The 16,374-nt window shown below is 46.4% G+C and overlaps 1 protein-coding gene across 1 annotated transcript in view; it reads left to right on the top strand.

Annotated features, from left to right (window-relative positions):
- Positions 1–16,374, top strand: part of LOC105510681 — a 25,457-nt gene that overhangs the window by 327 nt on the left and 8,756 nt on the right. The window contains exon 2 of the mRNA XM_011940570.1: positions 15,116–15,682. Within this exon, the coding sequence (XP_011795960.1) occupies positions 15,116–15,682 (567 nt within the window). The remainder of the gene's footprint in view (positions 1–15,115; positions 15,683–16,374) is intronic.

Consider the following 16,374-nt stretch of genomic DNA (forward strand, 5'->3'; position numbering starts at 1 on the left):
CCCAGCTATTTTTTGTATTTTTAGTGGAGTTGGGGTTTCACTGTGTTGGCCAAGCCGGTCTCAAACTCCTGACATCATGATCTGCCCGCCTCAGCCTCTCAAAGTGCTGTGATTACAAGTGTGAGCCACTGCATCTGGCCTATTTAGAGACTTTGTTGTTGTTGTTGTTGTTGTTGTCGTCGAGATGGAATCTCACTCTGTTGCCCAGGCTAGAGTGCAGTGGTGCTGTCTTGGCTCATTGCAACCTCTGCCTCCTGGGTTCAAGCAATTCCCCTGCTTCAGCCTCCCAAATAGGTGGGATTACAGGTGACTGCCACCATGCCCGGCTAATTTTTTGTATTTTTAGTAGAGACAGGGTTTCACCATGCTGACCAGGCTGGTCTTGAACTCCTGACTTCATGATCCGTGAAGGAAGATAGTTTCCTCAAAGCCAAGAGAATGGAGGAAAATATGCCATTCCCTGTGGTTTGATGCACAATCCAAATGTTTCGCCACAGTGCAATGGCATCAATGAGTTAGAAGCTATAGGCAGCTCACATGATGCAAAAAAGATTCAAGAAAGATAGTAGCCAGTCTTGGTAAGCTGGGCAAGATGCTGACATCAGAAACTACACATGCCAAAAATCATTGTAAATAAAATTAAAAGCTTAGGAATTACATAGAAAAAATTTCAAGCTCTTAAATGTATGAAGTAATGAAAACATTTAAAACCCTTCTGCCTGAATTGTCACTTAACTCAGTTCCTCCATACTTAACATGTCCTAACAAATACTGAATCCTTATTGTAATCCCAGCTACTTGGGAGGCTAAGGCAGGACAATTGCTTGAACCTGGGAGGCGGAGACTGCAGTAAGCCGAGTGAGACACCGTCTAGAAAAAAAAAAAAAAAAGAAAAAAAAATTTGTCAGATTTTTTGCATTTGTAAAGAATCTCATCCAATCCATCTCTCTACCTAAAGATGAATCTCTTCTAATACCTCCAATAACTGCTTAATTAGCATTTCAGTCAAACACCTCAAATTTACCATGTGTAGTTACCCCCAAAAACTAATCCTCTCAAATACTTAATCACCACCTTCAACTCAGTAAGGGCGCTGTAGGTAAAATTAATAATATCCCTTAAAATGCACCATTCAACAATACTGTTTATTTTTATCTGAAACAAATTGTTTCCTGAAATCCTTTAAGTGCTTCCTACAGATAAGCTTCTGTCTTTTCTTTCTCTTTCCTTTTGACTTAGCCATTCCAGCCAGGCCGAAGGGGCAGGTATCATGTAGTTAATGTTCACCTACATATTCCGTACCAAAATCACCAATATCTATGTCTTCTACTCCTCTTAACGTTTATCTCTGAGAAGATCAACTTCCTCTCCAAGCCCTCTAATGTCTCTCCATCTGCAGAATACATTCAGTGTGCCACCTCATTTCCTACTACTCTCTTCCTTGTTCACCTGGTTCCATGTGTTGACCACAGCATCTCATCTCAAGCCTTTTGCTTGTGCTCCTTCATCTGAAATGCTCTCCCTCAGATAGCCATGTGGCTTGCTTCCTCATTGCTTCATTTCTTAGCTAAAAATGTCATTTTCTCAACCATGCCTTCTTTGATTTTATTTAAAATTGCCACACTCAGGCTGGGCGCAGTGGCTCTTGCCTGTAATCCCAGTACTTTGGGAGGCAGAGGTGGGTGGATCACCTGAGGTCAGGAGTTCGAGACCAGCCTGGCCAACATGGTGAAACTCCGTCTCTCCTAAAATTACAAAAAAATTAGCCAGGCGTGGTGGGCGCCTGTAATCCTAGCTACTCAGGAGGCTGAGGCAGGAGAATTATTTGAACCCGGGAGGCGGAGGTTGCAGTGAGCCAAGATCACGCCACTGCACTCCAGCCTGCGTGACAAGAGCAAGACTCAATTTCAAAATAAAATAAATTTGCCACACTTACTCCCTTTCTCAGCATTCCCCCTCCTTGCCATCTAATCTATTTATAATCCATTTTTTCCTACTTGAATGTAAGCTCCAGAAGGACAGCTGTTTTCGTCTATTTTTTCTTTTCACTGCTGTATCCCTGGCCCCTGGCTCTTAGTAGCCACTCAAAAAATATTGGATGAAGGAATAACCATGTGAAGGATTCAGAATTTTTATAATAGGGACTTAGGGAGAGCAATCTGGTTGGAATGGGGGAGCCTGGGCTTTGTCTTGAAGTTCGTGTAACGTTGGTGTAGCATTGGTGTAACAAACACAATTAAGATTGAATACTTAAGCCACCCGTTGGTGCAGCCATCAGTAAGAAATGGGATTGTTTAGGGACAGGCTGCCCAGACCAGCAGCTCTCAGCCTGGAATTCATGCTGTCTGAGGTGAGATGCCTGCCCCAGGCATAAACATTAGCCATGAAGTCATCTTGGCTCTGTGCTCACCATGTAGTTTCCCACCTGGATTTGCCAACAGGGTTAGGAAATGAGAATGAAATCTACTCACTGGTTAAATTTTCATCAGTTAGGCCGGGCGTGGTGGCTCATGCCTGTAATCCCAGCACTTTGGGAGGCTGAGGTGGGCAGATCATGAGGTCATCCTGGCTAACACGGTGAAACCCTGTCTGTACTAAAAATACAAAAATTAGCTGGGTGTGGTGGCGGGCACCTGTAGTCCCAGCTATTCAGGAGGCTGAGGCAGGAGATGGTGTGAACCCGGGAGGCGGAGCTTGCAGTGAGCCAAGATCGCGCCACTGCACTCCAGCCTGCATGACAGAGTGAGACTCCGTCTCAAACAAAAAAAAAAATTTGATCAGTTTATGAGACTGAGCCCATCGAAAGTTCAAGCAATAACCTTTCATTTGGACAGAGACAGTTTTCCTTCTCTCTCTTTTTTTTTTTTGAGATTGTATCTCACTGTCTCCCAGGCTGGAGTGCAATGGCACAATCTTGGTTCACTGCAACCTCTGCCTCCCAGATTCAAGTGATTCTCATGCCTCAGCCTCCCAAGTAGCTGGGATTACAGGTGCCTGCCCCCATGCCCGGCTAATTTTTGTATTTTTAGTAAAGACGGAGTTTCACAATGTTGGCCAGACTGGTCTCGAACTCCTGACCTCAAGTGATCTGCCTCCTCGGCATCTTAAAGTGCTGGGATTACAGGCGTGAGCCACCATGCCCTTCCCCTTCTCTTAATAAATCTGGTGATGTCCAACTATAAATTCATTAATTTCCTCACCACATTTCAGGCATTTGGGAGGTGGAGTTTAGGGGAAATGGGTCAGATACCATGACAAGAAATGGTGCATCCCTCAAGGACATGGTAATATAAGACTAAAAATTCTAAGGAATTCTGATCCAATGAACTAACACTCTAATTTTCTAAAATTACCAAATTACCCGTTAGCTTCTTTAATGACTTTATTTCCACTGGATCTGCCATCCCGGGCCTCTGGACAGGTAGCCTGCTAGGATTTGCTTCACCTGGTTGACAGCTCACTCCCTCTGAACTACTCTAAGAACACTCAAATTTACTAGGTAAGATGGTACTACAGGGAAGGCCCTTGCAGCCGGGACAACGTGCAGGGGCATCTAGTCTAGAAACCATAGGCTTCAGAATGTGGATGAATAGGGACTCAAAAACCAGTTTGCCATTTGCTAGATGTGTTCAATTATGGGCAATTTATCTGTATGTCCAGAATACTACAGTCAGCTTTGCTAGTAGGAACAAGGCTATTGTAAGGGTTTAAGTGGGAAAATTTGTGTCCAATACTGAACAAATTCTGCCCATTGTTTTTTTTTGTTCTAGCAAAGTCACTTTGTGTTCCCTGATTTAAGACAAAAGAGGCAACCTCATTTGTAAAAGGTCGCTGATTAAATAGAGAATTAGGCCGGGCGCGGTGGCTCAAGCCTGTAATCCCAGCACTTTGGGAGGCCGAGGCAGGTGGATCACCTAAGGTTGTGAGTTCAAGATCAGCTTGGCCAACACAGTGAAGCCCCTTCTCTGCTAAAAATACAAAAATTAGCCGGGCATGTACTAATTTTTAGCTGTGTGCACCTGTAGTTGCTGCTACGCAGGAGACTGAGGCAGGAGAATTGCTTGAACCAGGGAGGTAGAGGTTGCAGTGAGCTGAGATCATACCACTGCACTCCAGCCTGGGAGACAGTGAGAATCTGTCTCAAAAAAAAAAAAAAAGTAAAAATAAAAACAGATAATTGGATGGGTGCCGTGGCTTACGCCTGTAATCCCAGCAGAATGTTGGGAAGCTGAGGTGGGCGGATCACAAGGTCGGGAGGGTCAGGAGTTCAAGACCAGCTTGACCAGCATGGTGAAACCCCATCTCTACTAAAAATACAAAAATTAGCTGGGCGTGGTGGCGGGCACCTGTAGTCCCAGCTACTCAGGAGGCTGAGGCAAGAGAATTACTTGAACCCGGGAGGCAGAGGTTGCAGTGAGCCGAGATCATGCCATTGCACTCCAACCTGGGTGACAGAGTGAGACTCTGTCTCAAAAAGAAAAGATAATTGAACTTGCATAGATGCTAACTGGGCAAAATCTGGGGTCTAACGGGTGATGAGCCTGGGCCACACCCCCAGAGGTTCATGGATGGGGTCCCAGCATGTTTTACCCCCAAAAGTTCCTCCACAGGATTCACATGTACAGCAAGGTTTCACAATCACTCTAGAGATATAGCTCAGAGTAAGAAAAACCAAATGCTTTTTACAAGCCGTTGGCAATCAACTCTTGTGTTTTTGCCAGTGGGATGAGATGCTCTGAATAATGTAATTTTCTGATTAAATGATGATCAATTCCTCTGTAGAGCTGAATCACCCAGGGTGGGAGTGGGGGACCTCTGCATCAGCTTTAGGAACTTGGGTCCAGAGCTTTCAGAACTATCCTGCTTGCCGGGCGTGGTGACTCATGCCTCTAATCTCAGCACTTTCGGAGGCTGGGGTGGGAGGATCACTTGAGGCTAGTTTAAGACCAGCCTGGACCAAATAGTGAGACCCTGTCTCTTTAAAAACAAAAACAGCCAAACTGCCTTGCTTAAGTTGTGAAATATTAATATTATGTATTATTTAGATAAGCCATACTTTGTTTTTGTTCCACTAAGTAGAGAATGACCTTTGAAAGAAGTGTAAGAGGCCGGGCACGGTGGCTCACGCCTGTAATCCCAGCACTTTGGGAGGCTGAGGCGGGTGGATTGCGAGGTCAGGAGTTCAAGATCAGCCTGGCGAAGATGGTGAAACCCTGTCTCTACTAAAAATACAAAAATTATCCAGGTGTGGTGGCGGGCACCTATAATCCCAGCTACTCGGGAGGCTGAGGCAGAGAATTGCTTGAACCCTGAAGGCAGAGGTTGTAGTGAGCCGAGATCGTACCACTGCACTCCAGACTGGGCAACAGAGCGAGACTGTCTCAAAAAAGAAAGGAGTGTATCAAGAGTCTCATTTTGTATCAACTAAAATTTTCATTCACTAAGCAAAAATATTACACTTTCCAGTTGACACACAGTTTAACTATTTTTTTCAAGTAAGTTTTATCTGCTTGACTATTTTTATTTTTTTGAGATGGCGTCTCACTCTGTCACCCAGGTTGGAGTGCAGTGGTGTCATCTCGGCTCACTGCAACCTCCGCCTCCTGGGTTCAAGCGATTCTCCTGCCTCAGCCTCCCAAGTAGCTGGGACTACAGGTGCCTGCCACCATGCCCAGCTAATTTTTATATTTTTAACAGAGATGGGATTTCACCATGTTGGCCAGGATGGTCTCGATCTCTTGACCTCGTGATCCGCCCGCCTCAGGCTCCCAAAGTGCTGGGATTATAGGCGTGAGCCACCACACCCAGCCTGCTGGGTTTAAACACAAAATTTAAACACAAAAACTCTAAGTGGTCACATAGAATGACCAAAGTAAAGTTAACTCAAATTCTAGTTTTCAGTGCATAGGTTTTACATCTACCTCTAGTATTTTGTTTGATGCTATTATAAATGGACTTGTTGAATTTCAATTTTTAATTGTTCATTGCTAGCATATAGAAGCAAAAGTATTTTGAAGTAAAATTTACAAATATGCACACATTTTAAGTGTACAGTTTAATGAGCATTGACAGATGTCTACAGCCAAGTTATTACTATGATGATCAAGAATATTTGCATCACTAAAAGTTTCCTTGTGCTCTTTCCCGGTCATCCTAAACCACATCTCCAGCCCCAGGCAACCACTTACCTGCTTTCTACCACTGGAGACTTTGTCTCCTAGAGTTCATATAAACAGGATCATACAGTAATGTCTTATTTTGTGTCTCGTTCCTTTCACTCAGCACAGTGTTTCTGCAGTTCAGCCATGTTGCTGTATCAGTCATTCCATCTTTTTGTTGCTGTGTAGGTTTCCAATGTATGGATGTACCACAATTTTTTGTGCATTCACCTATTGATGGAAATTTGGTTGTTGACAATGTTTGGCTATTATGAATAAAACTGCTATGAATATTTGTGTACAAGTCTTTGTGTGGACATGTTTTCTTCCTTTTTTTTTTTTTTTTTGAGACAAGAGTCTCGCTCTGTCACCCAGGCTGCAGTGCAATGGCATGATCTTGGCTCACTGCAAGCTCCGCCTCCCGGGTTCATGCCATTCTCCTGCCTCAGCCTCCTGAGCAGCTGGGACTACAGGCACCCGCCACCACGCCCAGCTAATTTTTGTATTTTTAGTACAGACGGGGTTTCATCATGCTAGCCAGGATGGTCTTGATCTCCTGACCTTGTGATCTGCCTGCCTCGGCCTCCCAAAGTGCTGGGATTACAGGCGTGAGCCACTGTGCCCAATCGACACGTTTTCATTTCTCTTGGGTAGATAGGATTGGATATATGGTAGTGTATATATAACATTACAGGAAACTGCTAAAGAGTTTTCTGAAATCGTTGTACCTTTGTGCATCAGCAATGTAAAGGATTCAAATTGCTCCAAAGATGCACCAACACTTGGTATTGTCAATCTTTTCAACGCTACCCTTTGTTAGTGGGTGTGCTGTACTATTTCAGTATAGTTCAATGTAGTTTTATTTGTTTTTGTTTTTGAGCTGGAGTTTTGAGCTTGTTGCCCAGGCTGGAGTGCAATGGCATGATCTCGGCTCACTGCAACCTCCACCTCCCAGGTTCAAGTGATTCTCCTGCCTCAGCCTCCCAAATAGCTGGGATTACAGGTGCCGGCCACCATGCCCCACTAATTTTTTGTATTTTTAGTACAGACGGGGTTTCACCATGTTGGCCAGACTGGTCTTGAACTACTGTCCTCAGGTGATCCACCGGCCTCGGCCTCCCAAAGTGCTGGGATTACAGGCATGAGCCACCATGCCCAGCCCAAATGTGTGTACATATTCTTCTGACTAATGATAGTGAACATGTTTTTAATGTGCTTATTGACCATTAATATATCTTCCTTTGAGGATTATTATTATTATTATTATTTGAGATGGAATCTCACACTGTTGGCCGGGCTGGAGAGCAATGGCACGATCTCAGCTCACTACAACCTCTTCCTCCTGGGTTCAAGTAATTCTCCTGCCTCGGCCTTCCAAGCAGCTGGGATTACAGGTGTGCAACACCATGCCTGGCTACTTTTTTTTTTGTATTTTTCATTAGACATGGGGTTTCACTGTGTTGGTCAGGCTGGTCTCAAACTCCTGACCTCATGATCCACCCTCCTCAGCCTCCTAAAGTGCTGGGATTACAGGCGTGAGACGCCATGCCCGGCCATGAATTATTTGTTTAAATCTTTACTCCATATTTTAACATTTTTGTAAATTATTTCATTTCTTTCACAATGATTTAGAGAGACTATCTTCAAGCCAGTACAAATATTTCATAAATGGTATGTGGCTGTTTTCTAACCGGTTGAATAATGTGTTGCACAATAAGCCACCTCACATCTTTCAGCAAGAAATAACATTAAATCTGAATAGTAAAGACATGACACACTGAATTAGTATACAACTAAAATTTGCTTTAAATATTTCTTTGAGGGAGTGTTGCGGGAAGTCAGGGACCCTGAACGGAGGGACTGGCTGGAGCCGAGGCAGAAGAACGTAAATTGTAAAGATTTCATAGATATTTATCAGTTCCCAAAATTAATACTTTATAATTTCTTATGCCTGTCTTTACTGCAATCTCTGAACATAAATTGTGAAGATTTCATGGACATTTATCACTTCCCTAATAATACTCTTATAATTTCTTATGCCTGTCTTTAATCTCTTAATCCTGTTACCTTTGTAAACTGAGAATGTATATCACCTCAGGACCACTATTGTACAAATTGATTGTAAAACATGTGTTTGAACAATATAAAATCAGTGTACCTTGAAAAGAACAGAGTAACAGCGATTTTCAGAGAACAAGGGAAAATAACCATAAGGTTTACTGCCCACGGAGTTGGGCAGAATACTGAATTCTTTTCCCAGCAAGGAATACCCTGGGGAAGGAATGCATTCCTTGGGGGAGGTCTATAAACGGCCACTCTGGGAGTGTCTGTCTTACGTGGTTGAGATAAGGACTGAAATACTCCCTGGTGTCCTGCAGTACCCTCAGGCTTCCTAGGATCAGGAAATTCCAGCCTGGTAAATTTTGGTCAGACCGGTTCTCTGCTCTCGAACCCTGTTTTCTATTAAGATATTTATCAAGACAATACGTGCACAGTGGGACATAGACCCTCATCAGCAATTCTAATTTTGCCCTTTGCCTTGTGATCTTTGTTGCCCTTTGAAGTAGGTACAAACCTACTCACTGTTTGTAAACCCCCTCCCCTTTTAAAATCACTAATAAAAACTTGCTGGTTTTGCGGCTCAGGGAACATCACGGACCTACTGATATGTGATGTTACCCCTGGAGGCCCAGCTGTAAAATTCCTCTCTTTGTACTCTTTCTCTTTATTTCTCAGACTGGTTGACACTTAGGAAAAATAGAAAGAACCTAGATGAAATATTGGGGGTTGGTTCCCCCAACAGGGGAGAGGACAGCACCCTCTACTCAATACAGACAATTTTTTTTTTTTTTGAGACAGAGTTTCACTCTTGTTGTCCAGGCTGGAGTGCAATGGTGTGATCTTGGCTCACTGCAACCTCCATTTCCTGGGTTCAAGCGATTCTCCTGCCTCAGCCTCCCGAGTAGCTGGGATTATAGGTGCCTACCACCGTGCCTGGCTAATTTTGTATTTTTAGTAGCAATGGGTTTCTCCATGTTGGTCAGGCTGTTTTCAAACTCCCGACTTCAGGTGATCCCCTCACCTCAGCCTCCCAAAGTGTTGGGATTACAGGCATGAGCCACCATGCCTGGCCAAGAGAAACATTTTTTACAGTGCAGAAGTCTTTTATTTTTTTTAAAACACCTATTATGCTATGAATTTGTAGGGAAGAGGTTTCAGCAGCTCAGGCTTCTTCCCATTGGTTCTCACAAAGTGTGCTTCTCTGGATAGAGGCTGCTGCTTCAGGTGAACCCAGCTACCTTTCTCTTTGACTTCTTTCTTTTTCTAATCATTTTCCTTCACATGTTTCAGGAAGCTATTTTGGCTCTTAGAGTGCTTAATGTGCTCAATACACACATTAATTCTCTTGGCAAGAATCTTGCCCTTAACTTGTTTACAACAATGCCAATAGCATGCTGGGTCACACTGTAGACTCTCCAGTTTAGCCATAGTAACATTTGTGGGGTATTCCTTTTTGAACAGTACCCATTCCCTTGATGTCTACAATATCACCTTTCTTATAGATTTGCATATATGTGGCCAAAGGAACAACAACAAGTTTACTAAAAGGCTGAACATATACTGGGTGCCTCTCCTCTTTCTCTTTGTGTTCATCATTTTGGCGAATTACTGGAAGATGGTGGTTCTGGCCATCTTCAATTGTATTTTTAAATTTCGATGAAGTGGGCTGGGTGTGGTGGCTCACGCCTGTAACCCCAGCACTTTGGGAGGCCAAGGCAAGTGGATCATTTGAGGTGAGGAGTTCGAGACCAGCCTGACCAACATGGCAAAACCCCATCTCTACTAAAATAAAAAAATTAGCCAGGCATGGTGGTGGGTGCCTGTAATCCCAGGTACTCAGGAAGCTGAGGCAGGATAATCACTTGAACCCAGGAGGCAGAGTTACAGTGAGCCAAGATTGTGCCACTGCACTCTAGCCTGGGCAACAGAGTGAAACTCCGTCTCAAAACAAAACAAACAAACAAAAGAATTACAATGAAGTTAGGCTGGACACAGTGGCTCACACCTGTAATCCCAGCACTCCGGGAGGCTGATGATGTGGGAGGACTGCTTGAGCTCAGAAGTTCAAGACCAACCTGGGCAACATAGTGAGACCCCGCAACTCTATTAAAAAAATTTTTTTTGATGAAGTTCAGTTTATCAACTTTTTTTCTTTCAAGGTTCATGGATTTTCTTTTGGTGTGGGGGGGTCCTATCTAGGAAATCTTCACCTACCTCACGATCACATAGTTTTTTCTCCTATGTTTTCTTCTAGAACTTTTATAGTCTTAGTTTTTATAGGTTATTTTGTTAAGACAGGGTCTCCCAATATTGCCCAGGCTGGTCTTGAACTCCTGACCTTAAGTGATCCATCTCAGCCTCCCCAAGTGCTGAGATTATAGGTATGAGCCACTGCAACTAGCCTTACATTTACATAAAATCCATTTCGGGCCAGGCAGACTGGCTCACACCTGTAATCCCAGCACTTTGGGAGGCTGAGGCGGGTGGCTCACCTGAGGTCAGGAGTTTGAGACCAGCCTATCCAACATGGTGAAACTCCATGTCTACTAAAAACACAAAAATTAGCTGGGTGTGGTGGTACACACCTGTAGTCCCAGATACTCGGGAGGCTGAGACAGGAGAATTGCCTGAACCCAGGAGGCAAAGGCAGTAGTCAGCCGAGATCTTGCCACTGCACTGCAGCCTGGGCAACAAACCGAGACTCAAAAAAAAAACCGAGATCTGGCCTGGGCAACAAACTGAGATCTCAAAAAAAAAAAGAAAAAGAAAAACAGTCCATTTCTAATTAACTTATGTATGGCATAAATTAAGGATTAAGGTTCATTTTTATCTGTATGTGTACCAGTACATTCTCACATTACTATAAAATAACCGAGACTGGGTCGTTTATAAAGAAAACCTCTTTTCTTTGCTGTACAGGAAGCATAGAGGCTTCTCCTCTATGCTGTACAGGAAGCATAGAGGCTTCTGCTTCTGCGGAGGCCTCAGAAAATTTACAATCATGGCGGAGGGCGAAGGGGAAGCAGGCACATACCACATGGCCAGAGCAAGAGCAAGAGAGCGAAGTGTGGAGGTGCCACACACTTTTAAACAACCTCCTCTTGTGAGAAATGTATCACAAGAACAGCACCAAGAGGATGGTGTTACACCATTCATGAAGGATCCATTCCCACGATCCACTCACCTCCCACCAGGCCCCACCGCCAACTCTGCGGATTACAATTTCACATAAGATTTGGTGGGGACACAGACCCAAACCATATTAATACGGATATCCAATTTTTTCAGTATTATTTGTTGAAAATATTTATTTTCCTGTCCGGGCATGGTGGCTCATGCCTGTAATCCCAGCACTCTGGGAGGCTGAGTTGGGTGCATCACTTGTGGTTAGGAGTTTGAAACTAGCCTGGCCAACGTGGTAAAACCCAAACCAGCCTGGCCAATGTGGTGAAACCCCGTCTGTAGTAAAAGTTCAAAAATGAGCCAGGCGTGGTGGCAGCCCCCTGTACTCCCAGCTACTCAGGAGGCTGAGGCAGGGAAAATTGCTTGAACCGGGGAGGCGGAGGTTGTTGGGAGCCGAGATCGCGCCACTGCACTCCAGCCTGGGCAACAGCACGAGACTCTGTCTCAAAACAAACAAACAAAAACAAAGAAACAAAACCCCAAACCAAAAAAACAAAACAAAAAAGAGTACTGAATCTGTCAACCCATAATTGGCGTCTCTCTTCATTCAGTAGGCTGTAGGCCTTCATTAATCTCTCTCAGTAATGTGTTATAATTTTCATTGTATAGGTCTTACACATTTTTTTCTAACTCTCACTGCATCCCAAATGGAAGGGACTGTTTTTATTTTGCAAGATATGTACATTAAAAGCAATAATAACTACCAAGTGTGCTTTTACCATCTTTTCCTAAAAGAACATTTTAATGCCAAAGAAACAGATGGCATGAGGTCAGAGTGGTTATAGTGGCTGAAATCTACCTATATGGCAACCATGCCGGCTCCTGTTCTGAGGAGTCATGAAAACTGGAAAGGGAGTAACCCTGAGGCCGACCAATTCCATGTTAGTTCTACTCCACATCCAGTTCACCCTGTGTTCATCTCATCTCTATGGCAGACAGAATACTGGCCCAAAGATGCACGTGGCCTGATACCCAGAACCTGTCTCACAGGCCAACAGGGACTCTGCAGACGGGAGAGAATTAAGCATTGACATGGGGAAACTATCCTAAATTATCCTTATGGGCCCAATCTTATCACAGGCATCCTACAAAGTGACCACAGGACCAAAGAGGGTCAGGGTCAGAGGAGTGACAGGGAGACGGAAGCAGAGGTTGGAGTGCAGCACTCTGAGGACAGAGAAAGGGCCATGAGCCAAGGAATGTAGGCAGCCTCTAGGACCTGGAAAAGGCAGGAAACGGATTCTCCTCTAGAGCCTCAGGAAGGAATGTGGTTCTGAAGACACCTTGATTTTGGGCTCTGAGACCCATTTTGGACTTCCGACCTCCAGAACCATAACAGACGTGTGTTATTGGTACGCCACTGGGTTTGTGGTGATTTGTTACAACCCACTTTAGGGAACACTGACCCAGAAGGAGGGTGAGGATAGAGAAGCCATAGTCAGCACAGAGGTGCCGGGAGGTGGGAGCAGAGGAGGGGCGAGCTGTATCCCAGATAGTAACGAGGGAGAGTGTTTGGGGGCTGGTCAGGTTGCATAAGAAGGCAGATAGGGCCAGGCACGGTGGCTCATGCCTGTAATCCCAGCACTTTGGGAGGCCGAGATGGGAGGATCACAAGATCAGAAGATCGAGACCATCCTAGCTAACACAGTGAAACCCTGTCTCTACTAAAAATACAAAAAACTAGCCGGGTGTGGTGGTGGGTGCCTGTAGTCCCAGCTACACGGGAGGCTGAGGCAGGAGAATGGTGGGAACCCGGGAGGCGGAGCTTGCAGTGAGCTGAGATTGCGCCACTGCACTCCAGCCTGGGCAACAGAGATTCCGTCTCAAAACAAAAAAAAGGCAGATGAACGGGGCCACTGGGTTGGGTGGCGCAGAGGCCACTGGGTTGGGTGGCGCAGAAGCCACTGGCAGCCTTGACAGGAGCTGCTCCCTCTGGAAGAAAGGAAGGATGCCCCGCTGCCATGGACTGAAGGCTGTTGCTCGCTTTGCCTCACCTAGATGCCCCCTTTCTGCTGCTACATCCCAGCACCCAGCAGGCACTCAGTACACACCTATGATGAACACCCGACTGCTCTGACTCTTCATCCTCCCACCTCTGGGGACTCCAGCCTTACTATTAACACTCCCTTATTCATGGGCCCCTTTGCTGCTCGAGGCGCCTCAGGGCCTTTGCACTGGCTGCTCCCGTGGCCTGGACCACTCTTCTCAGAGATCTCTGCGTGGCTGCCTGCTGCTCATCACCTAGGCCCCACACAGCAGCCTCCTGGCACATGAGATTGTCACGTATTGAAAGGAAAATATTTTGAAGACATTAGGGTCAATGAAGTAGGTTATCAAAACTAAATTCACCTGTTTCTTTTCACCTTTTTTAACGTGGCGACTAGAACACGTAAGATGGCGTCTGCGGTTCACATTACACATCCTCCCTGGGCAGCGTACTGTAAGCCAGGCTGCAAGCTTCCCCTACAGGGCCAGACAGGAAATGCTTCCAGCTTCTCAGGCTCTCTGTCGTAGTTATGGTGGCAAGAGTCAGCCACAGATGACGTAACTGAATGGGTATGGCTGCGCACCAAGACTTCACAAAGACAGGTGCTGGGCTGGGCTGGGCTAGGCGGGCCCCAGACAGTGAGTCGGCCCATGCCTGCTGTGTGGTAAAGAATCCAAACCTGGGGCCGGGAGTGATGGCTTACGCCTGTAATCCCAGCACTTCGGAAGGCCAAGATTAGGTGGATCACCTGAGGTCAGGAGTTCGAGACCAGCCTGGCCAACATGGTGAAACCCCATTTCTACTAAAAATACAAAAAGTTAGCTGGGCGTGGTGGTGGGCGCCTGTAATCTCAGCTACTCCTGAGGCTGAGGCAGGAGAATCACTTGAACCCGGGAGGCAAAGGTTGCAGTGAGTCGAGATCACACCATTGCACTCCAGCCTGGGCAACAAGAGCGAAACTCTGTCTCAAAAAAAAAAAAAAAAAAAAAAAAAAGAAAGAAAGAAAGAAAGAAAGAAAGAAAGAAAGAAAGAAAGAAAAAAAAAAAAAAAAAAAGAAAAAAAAAAAAAAAGAAAAGAAAAAGAAAAGAAAGAAGAAAGAAAAAAAAAGAATCCAGACCTGCCCAGAGAGAGGACTGGTTTTTGCCCTCCATCCCTGGGAAGTCATCTCTGAGCCCTTGGTGCCTCACGCATGAGGAGGGTCTGACTGCCTGGGGGCCTTAGGCCAGCCCACAGCAAGATGAATTTGGGGTGGAGTTTGGGCCAGATGGTATCCCTCAGCTTGGGGAGGCTGGAGGCTGAGGTCAGCCACACAGAGAGGGGAGGAGTCCCCAGGAAGAACCCAGGACACCAAGGTCTAAGGAGCGTCCCTGGCTGGCAACACTCCCTGCGAGCCGGGAGGAGTGAGGGGAGAGGACAGCTGATAACTAGCCTCCGTGGAGCCTTCCAGGCCCTCTTCCCGGCTGCTTCCAGCTCGTCCTTCTCTGTGATAAGCGTGACTGTGAACATGCCCGAATCCTTCTAGAGAACTCTCAAGTATGCCAAGGTCTTGGGGGCCCTACCGACTTGCAGCTGGTGTTGGATGGAACCCCACATGGACTGTCCCTCTGCGCTGCACCGTGGCCTCCCCACCATGGGTCACCCTGGTTTTCGGGGGCTAAGCGGCGGTCTTCCCTCGGCTTCCTCGTGGCTTTCCCGCTCCCCTGCCTCCTCCCCTCCTCCGTCGTAGCCCCGTCAGGCTCACCCAGAACAACTCCAACAGGGCCACCGCCTCCTCCCCGCTGCACACCCAGGCCTGCGTGTCAGCGGGCAGCGCGCTCAGGAACTGCTCCAGCACCAGCGGCTCCAGGACCTGCTCCTTGGTGTGCACCTCGGGCCGCAGCCGGTCCCAGCACAGGGCGCGGAGCAGCCCCAGCGCCTCGTGGGGGCCTGGTGCGTCGCTCAGGTGGAAGCGGCGGAAGCGGTGCCAAGAGGAGCCCGGCGCCAGGCCCTCGGCCTCCTGCTTCACCGGCACCACCAGCTCCATGGGGCCTCCTGGATGGCAGCGCCTGCCCCGCGTGGCCCAGGGGGCAAAGAGGTCTCTGTGAGGAGCGGCGCTCACTCGGGCGGTGAGGAAAGAGTGCCTGTCTCGTGGAATCCCACGGAGTCAAGTCCCGGCTCTGCCCCTCCTTGCTGGGCCCCCTCCGCGGCTTCTGTTCCTCAGTCCTGCAGCTCCTTCCGCAGCCTGTCCTACAGCACGAAGGCTCTGGAGCAAATTGCAGCTCTGCCTCCCACCAGCTCTGTGTCCTTGGACAAGGTACAAGGCACCTTTTGTAGTACACTGTATGACCATGTCCTTGGCTCACTCTTTCAGGCGAGGGCCCCCAAGACACCTTATCTCTCCGCGCATGAGCACAAAGCTCACCAGGACTCTTCTTACACATTTTTCATTATTCGTTGCTGGTACATACAAATACAATTTTTTGTGTATTGATCCTTCTATCCAGTGACTTTGCAGAATTTACTTATTAATTCTAGTAGCTTTACTTTAGATGACTTAGGGTTTTCCATGTATACGATCATGTCTTCTGGGAATGAAGGCAGCATTATATGTTCCTTGTTAATTTCAATGCTTTTTCTCCCCCTTGCCTTACTGCATTGGCTGCTATCTCCAATACAGTGTCAAAAGAAGTGGCGAGGGCAGACATTCTTGCACAGTTCCCAATTCTAGAAAGAAAGTATTCGGGCTTTCACCATCAGTACGTGTGGTGTCAACCTTGAGTTTGCCGCTTATATCCTTTATGAGGCTGAGGAAATTCCCTTCTATTCCTAATATGCTCAGAGTTTGTATTACAAATGGGTATTAAATTCTGTCAAGGGCCAGGCGCAGTGGCTCACGCCTGTAATGTCAGCATTTTGAGAGTCCTAGGTAGGTGGATCACGAGGCCAAGAGTTCGAGACCAGTCTGGCCAACATAGTGAAACCCCGTCTCTACTAAAAATACAAAAA

This window comes from Colobus angolensis, unplaced genomic scaffold, assembly GCF_000951035.1.
Source record: "Colobus angolensis palliatus isolate OR3802 unplaced genomic scaffold, Cang.pa_1.0 Scaffold19, whole genome shotgun sequence".
Taxonomy (NCBI): domain Eukaryota; kingdom Metazoa; phylum Chordata; class Mammalia; order Primates; family Cercopithecidae; genus Colobus; species Colobus angolensis.